This window comes from Penicillium canariense (genome assembly GCF_028826845.1).
Source record: "Penicillium canariense strain IBT 26290 chromosome Unknown utg000001l_segment0_segment0, whole genome shotgun sequence".
NCBI lineage: Eukaryota > Fungi > Ascomycota > Eurotiomycetes > Eurotiales > Aspergillaceae > Penicillium > Penicillium canariense.
The window spans coordinates 4,208,867-4,224,800 of NW_026622728.1; the positions used below are offsets into that span (position 1 = coordinate 4,208,867).

The window sequence follows — 15,934 nt, forward strand, 5'->3', positions numbered from 1 at the left end:
GGGGCACACCCACACCACGCCCATTCGATCTCCTCGTGGCCATTCTGTGAAATTGTTGCTAATTTGCTAGTGGAGCTCGAGAATGACACACAGTACTCCGTGCGATGACAGTTGCCCCTCCTGCCCCACGTACGCAGTCGATCACCCAGCTCTTCTCTCCGCTCACCAGAAGCCATTCGGCGCTTCTTTTCGCCCCCACCTGCAAGTGCACAGGGGTTGGACGTTCGCCGATATCTGGGTCTCTTCGGACAGTGCTAGGTTCACAGAGGTGGCTGCTCCAAGCTAGAAACCTCGGCCACTCCAATCATTGCCTCGGCACCTATCAGCTATCTTGAGCCGCTGTCGCACCGTCATTCTCGCCCGCCTTTCCCCGTCCGCACCGCTGCGCAAGATGACCACACAAAGAGCCATCATCGTCCAGGGCGCGGGTCGCGCGGTTCTGGAATCCAATGTCCCAGTGCCTGAGTTGCCAGATGACTACATTTTGGTCCGAACAAAAGCTGGTATCTTGCCTTTCTGCCTCTCTTTCCGATGACTTGACTGAAACACAGTCTAGTTGCCTTGAACCCCACCGATTGGCGTCACATCGACTTTGTTCCCTGCAATGGGGCCATCGTGGGCTGTGACTATGCGGGAGTAGTTGAGGCCGTCGGCCCACGAGTTAAAAAGCCCTTCCAGAAAGGGGACCGGGTGGCGGGTTTTGTGCACGGCAGCAACGCAGTCCGCCCGAATGGCGGCGCATTTGCCGAGTATGTGATCGCAAAGGGTGATCTCCAAATTTTCATACCTGATGCGATGAGTTTCGAGGCTGCCGCCACCTTGGGCGTTGGGTTAACGACCGTGGGCCAAAATCTCTACCAGAGCATGGAATTGCCCCTCCCTGGTGACGCCCGCGAGGAAAGCGATCTCAGCATCCTGATATATGGCGGTGCCACCGCCACGGGTACGCTGGCCATTCAACTAGCAAAGCTATCCGGGCTGCGGGTTGTGACGACATGCTCGGATCGCAATCGCAACTTCATGTTCGAGCTCGGGGCCGATGCGGTGTTCGACTACCACGATCCGCAGGTGGGCGAGCAGATCCGGGAAGAGACCGATGACGCGTTGGAGTTGGTCCTGGACACCATCTCGACGCCCCAGTCATCGGCCATCTGCAGTGCCGCCATCTCCTCCGCAGGAGGGACATATAATGCCTTGCTGGACGTTCCCTCTGCGAGAGACGATGTGGATTCCCATGTCTCCATGGCATACGATGTGCTGGGGGAGCCTTATCGCATGGGAGGGCAAGAAACCTGCGCCGATAGCAGCAACCCAGATTTCGGCATTGGGTGGTGGAATTTGGTGCAGAAGTTACTCCATGAGCGCCGGATCCTCCCTCATCCATACCAGGTGAAGCCGGGCGGCTTGGCCGGCGTCCTGGCTGGGCTCCAGTTACTACGGGAGGGCAAGGTGCGCGCCAGTAAGCTAGTTTATCGGGTCGATGAGACCGCGTAACATGCCAAGTCGAGGTTTTATACCCCTTATGCAATCGAGCGAGCATAGTCTGGACGATGGTCTGGACAGTTCCCTGCGCTGATCTTTGAGTTCGTATCACGTAAACATATGCATGAGCGGGAGCTTGCGCATCTCGGGTGACAGCAGGTACCCAGCCTCGTGCTTGCCGGCAGGGTCAAAGCTCCCAAGTGGGACGAGACTATCGAAGGAATAATGGAAAAGTTGGGAACGGCATCCCAAAATCAAGGTTGTCGTATTAAGCTAATTGGAACTATTTGATCTGACCCAAAGTTTAAGGTGGGCGGGGGAGTGGCGCCACGGCCATCCCTGACCGCCATTCTCTCCTGCCGGATCAACGAAATGGGATAACCCGATTCCACCGGGACGAACTGATAATTGGATCTGTAAAACCCCCTGATTCTTACAGTAACAGTCATGGTCACGGACTTGTTTGCCTTGTCGCCATTTCACGCGTGTTAAAATACTCGGTCGTTCATCTCGTAACATAGATGGTTCTCGTGGTTTGCAAACGCGGCAGCAGTTCGCAGTTCGCAGATCGCAATTCCCCACCATCTCTGCGCTCCAGCAGCTTGGCGAGAACCATCACAGTGCGTCGAAGCTGATCCCACTTGATTTGGAAAAAGAAATGATGCCTCGGTGTGGATGCTGAACAGAGGAGCTGTGTAGCACCTTACATAGGACGCATTTCATACATACTATCTGGGAAAGTAGCCAGCTGAAGGGGATGCTTCCAGATCAAGCATTATTTCAAAACACTTAGGCCAAGAATCCATGTCTCGTGCACATTTAGATGCAGCCTTTCTACGATCGAGAGTTCGTGGAAAGGTGGTCAGTGCTTGCAGACCGACCGGTGGATGGTGCAAGCTAATCGGGACCAAATTGGGCCATGATCTTGACTTCTGCCTTCGACGAACGGCTCACCAGAGCAATGGCAACCAAAGAAAGGTCGACCCGCTCCTTCATCTGCGCGAGGCTTCCACCAAGAAGCGAACAAGTCAGCCAGGCAAGACTCACTATTGTAAAGCCCATACCAATGTGAACCACGGTTTTATCTTTAAGACCTATCGTTAGACTGGAAAGGATTGACTCGAGACCTTGTACGTCATTGGAAGATGCGCCATATAGTGGGGTCGACATACAGGCCTGGAGTTTAATGAACAACATCAGCAGCGACGCCTGCACCGTAGAGGACGATCAGGAGCGTCCTCGAGTTTGGGTAGCTATGGCCGTGGACGTTGCGACCGAAGGCGCCAATGTAGTAGAAGGCGGGTACCTAGCTTTCTCTTAGGATGAGAGACGTGGACAGAAGAAGAGAGTATATGTTGGTTCTTTGAAGGCCCTTTCGACTAGAAAGAGCCAGGCCGGTGGGCAGTCGTAGATACAGCAGGGCTACCCCAGGAATGCTACTGCCAAGCATCACGAAAGCATCTTCGCATCGTCCACACCAATCCGATGGCCGACATGACCTCCTCGCCACCCCGGGCAACTGCATCGCTCCTATTCCGCTCAGTCCGATTGAATACCAAGGCAAACACCCTTCGCTTGGCGAAGTACGTGGCTATCAGGCCCATGCCCGGCCAGAGAACGTCCCGACGTAAAGAATACGGAAGACCTATACCGATCCAACCCATGATAGACTGAGAGGACTAGGCCGAAAGTGGCAGGACAGTAGGTTTGAAATACGCCAACATTCGCAATGCACCTATTGAACGCCACCAGATGGCCAGTGCCGCTGGCGTCCAGCCTTCAGCTCCCCGTCCGGTGGGGGATCTACCAAGAAGGATCGACTGTCTGGGGTCCCCATGATTCTCATTCTTCTCAGCCATAGCGGGGCGAAATGGCAATTTAGGCAATCCAATTTGGTGGTGCAGAGTTTATAGCAAAAAGAAAAGCAATGGCCGCATTCGGAGACCATCAACATCACTGAAGGTTCTCTCTCTTGCCGAAGGAATTTGTTCGACCCTCTGAGATAGATCCGCTCCTCATTATCCCAGTTGAGGCAAATGCGATCGGTACAATAGCGTTTCTGTTGTTTCCTTTGAGTTGGAGGAAGTGGGGCCGAGTGAAGAATCCCGGTCAAGTCAGGACGTCGAAGGATGGACTATGAGCTGTGCATGATGGAACCCCCGCTTCTGGCTAAGCAATCACTAAATTTACCTGGACTGCAGCTTCTGATAACTCATTTCTCGGCGGACTGGTGAGCTTATTCGGCGATCTGCTTTGGATACCTGACGATTGCGTAGGATCATCATGATATCGTACAACCGCTCTCATTGGGCCCAATATCTTCTCCTTCAAGACATCGTGAAGCTCGGTGTTGAGTCTACTGTTGTACGGAATAAGCTGAATGATGCGTGAGAAATTCTGTGGATTGGAAAGAAAGTGGCTGGCCAATATAACACGGCTGCGAGTGTTGACGGCCACGGTCAACATTGACTTCAGCCTGCCTGCTTCAAACAATTTACATTCTATGCTCTTACACTTCGCTTGTCAGCTGTTAATTGCTGGAAAGCATGGGCTTTCTTACGCTCCTTTCACCCCCTTCCTTTGGCGGGGATGATATTCAAATGATCAGACCTACATCTGAACGACTGATCAACTCCGCTCAGCTAATAATATAGGCTCTGTTGCCTGTGAAAGCAAATTTAAGTTGGACTTGATCCTATTCTACAGAGATGCCCCACAAAGGCTGCTCGGTGAGGGGCTGAGTGCAAATTCCAATGGGTCTAAAGGGCTACGATCACCCAGAATGGCTACCCAATGAAATCGAAAAAGATCTACGCCCCGAGCGGTCTCCAACCAGCAGACGCTTTTGATGCATGCAAAAGCATCATCGCAACTATATAACTGCAGTGATGCAGAGACGGCTCGTGCCCTCTCCGTCAACCACCGATAACTTGGGGTATCCGTAGAAGCCACCAGTCCAATTCCAAAAATCCAGACATCAAGTGAATCATACACGTGAGGTATAGATTCGAGCTCTTGTAAATACCCCACAAACTGGTTGACGAGGGAGTTGAAGATGACGGCGTGCGAGTAATAAGTCGGCCCTTGAATGATGAACATGTAGAGTATAAGTGCGTAGCGGATGCATTCCGTGATGGGTGATGAGTGGAGATGTGGTATGTCTGGAACCACCCGCAAAAGTTGATGTATGACAAAACAGGCGAGATCGTGAAGTCGGGTGCCGAGCAAGCGTGCGCCTTGTGCGCTTTGGAACACATACCGGAGACGAAGGAAGGCATTCCGGACGACAGCGTCCTCGATAACCCAGCTTATCTCTGGTGTATCATCCAAGGTAGTCGGGCCTAATTGCCATTCTGGAAGGGGAGGTATACCATCTCCGGTGCCGGCATCATCTTGGACAGGAAATTGCGGATGGCCCATGATGAGCATTGAGACCCTGTGGCAGATGTGAATAGCACGTCCTCCATCTGGCCAGAATGACTACTCACCAGCTGATCATTCTTGCAGTAAGCGGGCTAGTCTGCCTCACTGAATTGATACCACCTCTCAAACGGACCAGTCTTCTAACCCCTTCAACATGCATCTCGCTGACCTCGATATTTCCCTTGCCGAACTGGAAAAGGCGAGATATAAGCCACATTCTTATTGAAAGACAGAGCCAACGACAAGTAAAGGCGAGGATAGTGCTCACCTCAATTGTTGCCAAGGTGATGACGGCATTCAGTGTTCCGTCTTGTACAGCAAGTGAGATGTCTCCAATCTTCTGTCGCAGTAAAGACACGGAGTCAGCCATCAAAATTCCGGAGGCTTGAAACCCCTTCTGGGCCAACAATTCCTCGTCAAGACATGCCGTCTGCAGCGAGACATGAAAGAGAGCTGGGTCTCGGAGAGCGAGAGGCCACCAAGAGACAAGGAATGGATTTGAGGTTGCATTTACGTCGAGAGGATAATATTGGAAGGCAATTTTGTGAAGGACTGGTTCTCTCCGCTAAGTATGGATTGATGTACAAGTTCGATTCAAGACGTACGTACAGCTGTAGATGAGGCGTTGGACATGTTCCCGAGGCAGTCTCGTCCGAGGATACGAGTCAAAGGGATCAAGCCAACCAAATCGGTAGGTGGATAGGAGGCCGGATCGCTCAAGGGATTTGATTGATTTGCCGTCCTCGGGCCAGGGAGATGCCGGCTGCGCTGTCCAAGGTTGGTTCGCATATGCACACAACACTTTGCGTTTGATGCAGCGAGAGCAGTACGGTGTGCGGAGGTCACAGCTTAATTTAGATTTTGCGCAGGCAGCGCAGGACCGACGGAGGGTTGGGCGCATTCTGGGGGAGGAAATCCCAGATCCGGTGCGGTCTGTGGAATCAAACATCCAAAGGATGAAGCCTGGCAGCCTTCGCAACTCGGGGGCACACCACACCTTCAACTAGTCGTTAATGCACGTGGATGGAACGTGACGGAGAAGTAGAGTCAAGCCTTGCCCCAAAGAGGACTAGACGCCGATGGCTCGATGTTTGCTGACATTCCGGGCCCGCCTTGGTACTGGCCTCTATTGGTCCGTAATGGTCCGTCATCCGGAGTCTAGTCCATTTGGGTAATCGGCCTTTTGTCCGATCAGATCATTTACCACGGATGGGACAGAACTCTGGTCTTGTACTGCAGTTGGAATGCTTTGATTGGCAGAATGTGTTGTATCCTTTGTTCTTTGCACATAAGATAGGGCTGTTATGAGTCCTTGGCTGGTACAGATGGTTGTTTTTGGTGGATCATCTGTCATCGCGGCGTCGACATATATATCCACCGTTGGGGTGCCCACAGGGGTTCAGGAATGCTATCAGCGTTCTATAAGGAAACTACAGGGTCATCGACCCTGTCACCTAAGAGCTGAAATAATTTCTCCCACAATCGACAAACATGAGGGCTGACAGTTCCAATACTTCTGGTCTGCAGTCCGCACTACAGCAGCCATGGTCTTCCAGCACGTCCCAGTTTCAATTGCAAAGAGCCATACCTGAATTTCTTGCGGGCCGATCCACCTGGCAATACATACTAACATTTCTGATCGGAGTGATCGTGTATGACCAAGGTAACCATGTATTGGCAGCTGATGGACTACTTTATTGGACTAATACGAACCTTAGTGATGTACATGAAGCGAAAGGGCTCAATTGCTGGACCTGTATTCAAGATACCGCTCATGGGACCGTTTATTCAAGCTCTCCACCCAAAGTTCGAATCGTATCTTGCACAGTGGGCGAGTGGTCCTCTCTCCTGTGTATCAATCTTTCACAAGTACGTCCGTTGTCATGACAAATCCAGTCAGTTTATGCGGCAAAGCCTGCTCACCTTTTTAATTGCAGATTTGTCGTTTTGGCCTCCGATCGTGACATAGCCCACAAGGTGTTCAAATCCCCTGCGTATGCCGAGCCATGCCTAGTGCCCGTTGCAAAGGATATCTTGGGCCACAAGGCCTGGGTCTTCCTTCAAGGGAGAGCGCACGCCGAGTACCGCAGGGGATTGACTCCGCTGTTTACCAACAATGCCATGGCCACATATTTCCCTGTCCAAGAACGGGTGTTCGCCGACTACTTTGACAAGTTCGTTACTGCTAGCAAGAAGAATCAAGAGAGACCGATGGCTTTCATGGGCCTGTTCCGGGAGATCAATTGTGCGCTTTCATGCCGCACTTTCTTTGGCGATTACATATCGCAGGATGCAGTCAAGAAAATTGCCGATGACTTCTATCTTGCAACTGCTGCTCTTGAGCTGGTCAATATCCCATTTTCGATTCATATTCCATTCACCAAGCCATGGCTAGGGAAGAGGACTGCGCGGGCAATTCATGCTGAGTTTGCCAATTGCGCGGCAGCATCGAAAGCAAATATGGAGAAGGGCGAAACGCCTACTTGTATTGTAGACATGTGGGTGGTCCACATGCTGGAGTCTGAGCGATACCGCGAGAGGGTTGCGGCGGGTGAAACTGGCATGGAAAAGCCGACTAATATGATCCGCGACTTCACCAACAAAGAGATCAGTGAGACACTGTTCACCTTTCTCTTTGCCTCTCAAGATGCGTCCAGCAGTGCCACAACCTGGCTCTTTCAGATCCTCGCCCAGCGGCCAGATGTGCTTGCCCGCTTGCGCGAAGAGAACTTGGCTGCGCGAGGGGGTGATAGGAACAGGCCTTTCGATTTACCCATGCTAGAGTCGCTCACCTACACCAACGCGGTCATTAAAGAACTCCTCCGCCACCGACCACCTGTGATTTTCGTTCCATATCTGGCAACACAAGACTTCCCTGTCACATCCGACTACACTGTTCCTAAAGGTTCCATGATCATCCCTTCATGCTATCCTGCTTTACACGATCCAGATGCGTATCCGGACCCAAATGTGTTCAATCCGGACCGTTGGATCTCCGGTGATGCTGAGTCTAAGACCAAGAACTGGCTCGTTTTTGGAGCTGGGCCCCACGACTGTCTCGCACGAAGATATGTGCCACTGTCCATGGCGGCAATGATTGGAAAAGCGGCGCTGCAGCTCGATTGGACTCACCATGCTACAGAGAGATCGGAGGAGATAAGGGTATTCGCGACCCTTTTCCCAATGGCAAGTTTTAGCTATGCAATCATATTCTACGAGTTAATTTTAGCCACGACATGTGCTAATCATCAATATAGGACGGTTGCCAGCTGGTGTTCAAGAAACGTCTGTAGGGTTATTTTGAAGACACGGACCTGACAGGAGAGAAAATCACAACTTCGACGCTCTCTAGTATATAGACTACAAGCTTAACTGATTATTGCTGAATGGAGGTCCCTTTGGTGACTGTTGAGGAAATAGCAGGTTGCGAGCTTTGAATGTTGGATATTTTCCTCTATAGCTCCAACTGGCAAGACCATTGCTATTGCGGGCTTGCCTTTTAATGTGCAAACAATATGTATCTCATACCTACCCCTCCCCGTACATACGACCATAGGGTGTGGAGAACAGGGCTTCCCGTCCGCTCAGCCGTACTTAAGCCACACGCCGGTCAGTTAGTAGTATGGTGGGTGACCACATGCGAATCCTGACTGTTGTATGTTTTTGCTTGCCCTTATTTGTTATTTGTTGGGATATATTTGTTTGCCCTTGCCGCTTTACTCTCTCTCCACCACTCCCTTTAGGCCGCTTCACCTAAACACCCTAAAGCCCCTCTATTCTTCACCCAAACGCCCTAAATACTAACCATATTTGTCCTATTCTCTAATAAATTTTTTAGAAATAGTCTTATATTGAGTAATATTTGTCGCCTTTATTATTATTTATAGTATAACCATTATTTTTTAAAATATATGAGGGAATATAGGTAAGTTTTGATTATTCTATAAAATCTTGGCATGAAAATATATAACCTAAGTTGATGAGATGCGGGGTGTGCCCACATCCATGCACAGCTCTCACCTTCCATCTCTTCTTCTCCTTACTTCCACCACCGCGCACCATTTTCTGTCTCAGAATATTACGGAAAATGTTCCTCTTTTGTTACGTATGGTATCACTCCATCACTTTCCTCTTAGTCAAGGAGAATTTCAAGGGTCCGGAGTGGGCCGTAAGACTGTAAAGGCACCAACGGGTGTCAAAGCCAGCTGCTGCTGGCGCCTTATTGGTTGGCTTTCCCCACACCACCCGTGTGACAGCAACGATTGGATTGGATAACTGACCTAAAGGGACAGCAGTGCAGAAATGCGTCAGCACTAATAGTGCCTCACTGCGGGGCCTCCATCCCCTAGACACCAGCTTTATAATAGACCAGTTGTCCCCAAATGCATATGGAGTACCTTACTGCTCTAGCGTCAGCCGATCTTCGGACCGAAGGGAGAAAAGAGCCGACGATGATTGAGCAATTAATTGGCACGAACTGAAGTCTTTGCAGATTATTGCCCTGATAAGTTTGCTTTCGCTAAGCCGTCGTATCCAAACAGGAGTAACACAGTCTAATTATTTGACAGTGCCAGACCCCTCCGCCTCGCGGCCTTCGAAAGAGCGGTTGGGACCTCCGGAGATAAAAACATAGCAGATATCGGAGGCTCGTGGTTCGTTCGGCTACTATTGAACTGCGGGGTTCTCGGTGACAGTACAGCCTTGGTGTGCATAATTGCCTGGAGTTGCATAAGGCCAAGAACACTAGAGATAAAATGGAAAAAGAGTCGCTACTGGGTCCCCTATTCATGTAAGATTAGGACTTTCATTTTCCTCTCTCCTACTCCTACTTTTCTATTTTTTGACCTGTCAACATGTCGTTCAAGGCGCTCTTGAACACTATACTAGGGCTACTCGCTCTTTGTATCGCGATAATATGGGTGAAGCGTAAAAGACCCCTAGGGCCACTTCCCCCGGGCCCGCAGCCTAAGCCAATCGTGGGAAACATCGCCGACCTGCCGCCTCCGGGTGTGCAAGATTGGATGCATTGGCTAAAGCATAAAGATCTATATGGTAGGCTCAAGATGCCACGGTTGACCGATTTATTTCTTTTCCGTTGCTGATCTGGACGTGAGCCCGTAGGGCCCATCAGCTCCGTTACGGTGATGGGACAGACACTCATAATCCTAAATGATATTTGGACGGCATCAGAGCTACTACGCAAACGCGCCTCGCTGTACTCATCACGACCACATATGGTCTTTGCGTCTGAAATGTCAGTCAATAGCCCCTTCTCAATTTGAAGACCTAGAAGAACAAGCATCAAACTATCAGGGCTTGCATTAACAGCGCAACAGGGTGGGCTGGGGCCATGCGTTATCTATGCAGCCATACACCGAGCGGTTTAAAGCATATCGGAAGCTTCTGAAACCATATTTTGGCTCAGAGAGGGCCGTTTCACAGTATGCTCCGCTGCAGGAGGTAGAGGCCCATCGCTTTTTGTGGCGTGTTCTGAAGGACCAAGATAACCTCACACAGCACATCCAGACGTCAGTGATTCCCCCAATGCCCCCAGATATCCTGATACTAATATAAATAAATAGGGAGGCTGGAGCTGTTATTCTCAAAATAACATATGGTTATAGGGTTGAGCCGCACAAGCAAGATCTGCTGGTGAACCTTGCTAATGTTGCACTTGAGCAATTCTCAATTGCCTCGACGCCAGGTACTTGGCTTGTGGATATATTGCCGGCATGTAAGTTGCGCAAGTGCATCTTCTCTTATCTGTTTTCACCATAAAAGCTAATGCCAATTTAGTGAAATATGTCCCAGCCTGGTTTCCCGGTGCTGGTTTCAAGCGAACCGCGCAGGAGTGGAGAAAAGACCTCGAGGAAGTTGCGAAAAAGCCCTACGCCCTTGTTCAGCAACGGATAGAAAATGGCAAGTACGAGCCATCATTTCTCTCCGATATATTTAAATTAAATGGGATTCCATCTTCTGGGTCAGAGGAGGAGCTAGTTGCCAGATGGACAACGGCATCGCTTTATGGCGGGGGCTCCGACACTGTATGCTACTTCCCTGGTTACCCATAACTGATACTCTTGCTAACATGACTAGACTGTGTCTTCAGTTGGAACGTTTTTCCTCGCTATGGCATTGAACCTGGAAGTCCAACATAAGGCACAAGATGAGATTGACCGGGTGATCGGGCCTGGTCGCCTCCCCACATCAGCAGACCGCAATCGCTTGCCTTATGTCAATGCAGTGGTAAAGGAGGTCTTCCGTTGGCACCCTGTAGTACCGATGGGGGTGCCACATATGTCGACGGCTGACGACACGTACAATGGTTATTACATTCCCAAGGGGTCTCTTCTTATGCCGAATATTTGGTGAGTCCTAATTTTCGATAAATCGAGTTGCCATGATCTATCTCAGAGGATCTATAGTCTAACTCTCACAAAAGGGCTATGGCGCACGATCCCGCATTGTATCACGATCCTATGGCCTTCAAGCCAGAACGTTTCCTGGAGATCGATGGCCGGGGCCCCGAAACAGATCCGCACAGCTTCGTGTTCGGCTTCGGGCGTCGCATCTGCCCCGGCCGGATCTTGGCAGATAGCACAGTTTGGCTCAGTGTTGCAAAGTCCCTTGCAGTGTTTGAAATTAGCAAACCCATAGAGAACGGTGTTGAGGTAGACGTAAAACCAGAATTCCAGCCTGGAGTTATCAGCCATCCGGTCCCATACAAGCTGCAGGTCACGCCCCGGAGTGCTGCACATGCAGAGCTGATACTAATGGTGGAACAGGAACACCCTTGGGAGCATGGTGACGGGTCAGAGTTACAGAAGGTCCCATATTAAGCATTGTACATTCTGTGATTTTCAATGGTTGATTATTTAACCATCGGTATCCAATTCGCTATTCTAAAGCTAGCTGAAATCTTCTGATCAAAGACGCACTGGCTCAAGAAATCTATTCTACAGCTTGATGGCTCTCTTGAAATTGGGAATTGAAGACGATATCAGGTGATCAATGTCCTTGGTGTTGGTCAAGCCTGCGTGAGCCCGGGATGTGTCTGTGATTCCAAATAGCCCCAAAGGTTTCCAGCATGGCTTGCAAAATTGGAAGAGAGGTGGGAAAATTAGTCAACGGGAAAGACTGAGAATTCTAGACTCTCGAGCGTTCGAATTGAAGATCTGTCCATATATCCAGCCGTTGTCCAGGTGGGACCACTTCCTAACTCGTCATTCCGGGATGTCGTGTCTGTCATAGGCATTGAAATGATAGCATCGCTTCACAACACGTTTCAATTATAAAGTGAATAATTTGCCGCTATAGAAACGAGGTCTGTGGCGGCAGACTAATATGATACCTATGCCATTTTTACATGTTTTATTAGGCGACTTTTTCGAAGTCATAGGCACTGATGAGCGCCGACAAAAGAGGTTTGGAGCCTTCGGATTCCAGCTGGGATGTTGGGCCGGAAAGATCATTGAATCACTCTTTCCAGGCAGCATTAATGGTACTGGCATCATCCTGCCGACATACCTGTGATACGAATGTCTCCGCAGAGATGACTCTTGATTTAGCTACTGTAAGCGAATAAGGGGCAGAGTTTCTGCATTCCCCATGGTTCATTCTCGGATCAAGTCACGTAAGCCTACGGCCGAATCTATTCAGGTAAACGGTTCTCGCAGCTCGAATACGACATAGCCAGGCACCAGGGAGGCCTGGTATTAGCTGAACCTCATAGTTGACTAGCGTCGACTTCAACTACTCTGCTTTTCTAGGTAGTGCGCCTTGATATGCTCAATTCGGTCCGAACATATTCAAGGAATAGCCATCCCAGGGCGACTTTAGGCCTGCCTGAGATATTAGATTGAACGTTCAACCGGCTGATTAGAATCGGTAATGTTTTGTTTCTATTGCGGGAGGGTAATTTGATCATACGCTATGTAGAGTTGTTTACCGACCCTGTACTATTCTGGCACACCCACAATATATTACAAGCCACAGCTTCGGCAATTTTGAACAGCGAAGTAGGACAAAAGCGTGTGTCTTTTCGTCATGAAGGTTTTACTGGTTCTTTCATTGGTCGCTTGAGTCTTAATCCATCGCTTTAGTTCCTCAATTCTCACTTCATCACTCATCCGCAATCTAGCACTCACCCACGTTGACTTGAAGGATAATGATTAAATGGGAATTTGGCCCATGTAAACAAATGTAAACACGTCTGATCGTTGACATCTATTCTTTGCATTATTTCACCCGACCAAATGCCCTGTTATCTCTTAATCCCGGAAATAATATTGGTGCGTGTTTACTTGATGATGTCCACTAACCCTCCATCAAAAATGGTTGGATTGAGATAAGAGTCAATTGGGAGAGTGGTGATTTTCAAGCATTTCTGGTCTTCCTGTCGTCGCGTGTTCACCTCGGGCGCCGGATTGCGTGAGTTAGCTGCTACTGTGGTCCATGATCTTGCTGGGTGTCGATGGGAGGCCATCAATCAGCGCCTGCGGCGCCTGTACCTCCTCGTAGAGCTTCTCATTCTGCGCTTGGATAGTTTATTTTTATCATGTTTGGCCTTGTGCAGCTCGTTTTTGTTAGACTCGATAAGTGTGGGTTGGTGGTAGAGGATATCTTTCAGCGCGTCGATGAGCTGTCGCACTTCCCGGGTGGTGATCCGTCCTGTGTTTTCCGATTCTATGTTGGTCTCAATATTCCGCGTTCTTTTCCGGTTGTCAGAAAGCGAACGGAGCGTCAGTCTAGGCCGGAAATCCTCGACTGAGAAATCTGGTGGTGGGTTCTTGGTTGTGGAAGGTGTCTCGGGAGGCCCTGCGGGTCGGTCCGCCTTCGGTCCGGTGTTGGTTCCCGCTCGGTCAGTACACAGCCACCGAGGAAGACCCGCCCCTCTCCCAGCACACTTCCATAAAATTCCCGTAGTTGTATTTACATTCATTAAATGCTCGCTGTTCCATGAGATTTAGATACAAAATGTTCATTTCCACCTCAATTTTCAGGTACGATTGTTCAATCTACATCCTCGCCAACAATAGCTGGCTGGTCATTTTCATTATTTACAGCAAATCCAGCCACTGTATCTCGAAACTCATATTCCTCATCCCGCTCCGGTTCTGTGTACTCCGGAAAAGACATCTTTCCCGCGACCACAAGGAGTATTTTTTTAGCCTCGTCTTGATCTGCAGGTGCTTCATTTCCTCTCCAAGCAACATGCGTATCGGGCCTCACCAAAACTAAATCTCGCTCCCATATTCGTTGCACGTGACTCTCCCCTCTGAGGACAACATGTTTCAGTGGAAATCCAAGTTGCTCGGCCACCGCTAAGAAGATGCCCAGTTTGACCCCATCACCCTTCGGGTCGAACTGCATCAGGGTCCACTCTTTTCCAAAGAGGTCATATGTGCTGGTGACTCCGTCTTTCAGAAAGACATGAGGGGCTCGACTGCCAGGCCTGGTGCTTGGCTTGTAAGTTTTAACACTCCAAGGAACCGGTAAGGTGCCGTCAGGATAGATGAATGGCGAGTGGTCATATCTCAAGTCTAATTCAATACCGCGGTCCAGGGTTTCCGGTCCAGAGAGTGTTATGTAGCTCTCAATTTCCGTCCTCACCCTATCACCATCCGGGGTATTGCAATTCAGGGTGTTCCAATGCCGATTGTAGAAGTCTCCCAGTACCACATGCTCCATAACGTGACGATACGACCGCTGAAGAGCTCGAATCATCATCGGTCGCCGCTCTGTTCCATATGCCTTAAGAAGACGCTCCCCACCGTAACCTTTCGTCACGGCAGCAAGTCGCCAGCCGAGATCAATTGCGTCCACAAGGCCGCTATTCATCCCATAACCACCATGAGGAGGGTTACGATGAGCTTAAGGATGAAAAGTGTGAGTTTAGGTATATGTTGATGGGTTGTGACAATCTTATCATACCTGCATCTCCAGCTAGCAGTACACGGCCGTTCTTGCTTGAGTAATCCTCGGCCAAGCTGAAGCTTGGCTGCCATTCACTGTGGACGAGGACCTCGTCAATCAAAATTGGCCATTTTCCTTTGGAGCCTCCGAGCACCTTGTGAATGACCTCATGTGGATCCAAAAAACCGTCTTTTTCGTCATCCGTCAGAGGATAGTGAGCCGTAAAGGTATCTTTCTCATCTTGGTCAATCAAAAACCCGGTTCCAGCTGTAAAAGCGTGCCAAAACCGCCCAAAACTGAGTTCTCGTGCCAGCTGTGCCGATCGAAAGTGGATCAAGTAGAAGCGAGCAGGACTATCGTGCTTGTCAGTACTTGGCTTCTTTTGAATCGAAACGATTTTGAGAGTCATAGCACTTTACATTTGGCCACCGGACATCTTGATACCTGCAGACCTTCTCACCCTGCTACTCCCTCCATCACATCCCACAAGAAATCGGCCACGCAGAGTACGGCTTTGGCCGGTATTGTCTGAGAAGGTAGCAATGATCCCTTCTGCATTTTCAACGTGACCTAGGTAGGTCCATCCAAACTTTCGTATCACCTTTGTTTTGCTCAAAATAAGATTCTTCAGCCATGCCTCGAAAATAATCTGAGAACATCTTTGACCGGGTTCAGCTGGCTGGCTGCCATCATTATTGAGCTTGATATCATTACGCTGCTGCTGCACGGATGGTAGCCTCTGCATTCCATCGTTTAGAATTGGAACGGTAATTTCAAGAGAACGATCGCGAATAAACTTACCCACGAACCAACCAAGTGTCCGCCTGACTTAAGGCTTGTAATAAATATAGAGTCGAAGTGTGCATCGACACTCACCGCTCCGTGTTGCGCTCGATAATCATCAGCGAGCCCAAGAAATCTCAGGATCTCCATACTGCGACAATTTGTCAAGTCCATCTTCGGCCACTGGGTTGTTTGGAGATTCTTATCGGCAATGAGGCATCCGATCCCGAGACGATCTAACTGATATGCAAGTAGCATACCAACAGGCCCGGCGCCAACAATGATGACTGGCGCATCGTAATCGGCGGCTCCATCTGTTTCCATTGTGAAG

General features: G+C 49.7%; 5 protein-coding genes across 5 annotated transcripts; 3 read left to right on the plus strand and 2 right to left on the minus strand.

The window, feature by feature from the left end:
- Positions 1-391: 391 nt before the first annotated feature.
- N7482_001450 (zinc-binding alcohol dehydrogenase family protein) lies at positions 392-1,494 on the plus strand (the record flags this gene model as incomplete). Its single annotated transcript, XM_056683575.1, has 2 exons — positions 392-503; positions 557-1,494. 2 exons carry the CDS (start codon positions 392-394, stop codon positions 1,492-1,494), a joined length of 1,050 nt encoding a protein of 349 aa, XP_056547181.1.
- A 2,688-nt stretch (positions 1,495-4,182) lies between these two features.
- Positions 4,183-5,694, minus strand: N7482_001451 (uncharacterized protein; the record flags this gene model as incomplete). Its single annotated transcript, XM_056683576.1, has 4 exons — positions 4,183-4,918; positions 4,971-5,095; positions 5,174-5,470; positions 5,515-5,694. 4 exons carry the CDS (start codon positions 5,692-5,694, stop codon positions 4,183-4,185), a joined length of 1,338 nt encoding a protein of 445 aa, XP_056547182.1.
- A 702-nt stretch (positions 5,695-6,396) lies between these two features.
- On the plus strand, positions 6,397-8,198 carry N7482_001452 (Cytochrome P450 61; the record flags this gene model as incomplete). Its single annotated transcript, XM_056683577.1, has 4 exons — positions 6,397-6,568; positions 6,624-6,774; positions 6,843-8,067; positions 8,163-8,198. The coding sequence occupies 4 exons, from the start codon at positions 6,397-6,399 to the stop codon at positions 8,196-8,198; spliced, it is 1,584 nt and encodes a 527-aa protein (XP_056547183.1).
- Positions 8,199-9,758: 1,560 nt separating this feature from the next.
- N7482_001453 (cytochrome P450) lies at positions 9,759-11,744 on the plus strand (the record flags this gene model as incomplete). The annotated part of the gene is made up of 7 exons (XM_056683578.1): positions 9,759-9,957; positions 10,027-10,159; positions 10,242-10,433; positions 10,488-10,639; positions 10,702-10,949; positions 11,002-11,273; positions 11,348-11,744. The coding sequence occupies 7 exons, from the start codon at positions 9,759-9,761 to the stop codon at positions 11,742-11,744; spliced, it is 1,593 nt and encodes a 530-aa protein (XP_056547184.1).
- Positions 11,745-13,917: 2,173 nt separating this feature from the next.
- N7482_001454 (uncharacterized protein) lies at positions 13,918-15,927 on the minus strand (the record flags this gene model as incomplete). Its single annotated transcript, XM_056683579.1, has 4 exons — positions 13,918-14,777; positions 14,839-15,173; positions 15,240-15,559; positions 15,622-15,927. 4 exons carry the CDS (start codon positions 15,925-15,927, stop codon positions 13,918-13,920), a joined length of 1,821 nt encoding a protein of 606 aa, XP_056547185.1.
- Between the last annotated feature and the right edge of the window lie 7 nt (positions 15,928-15,934).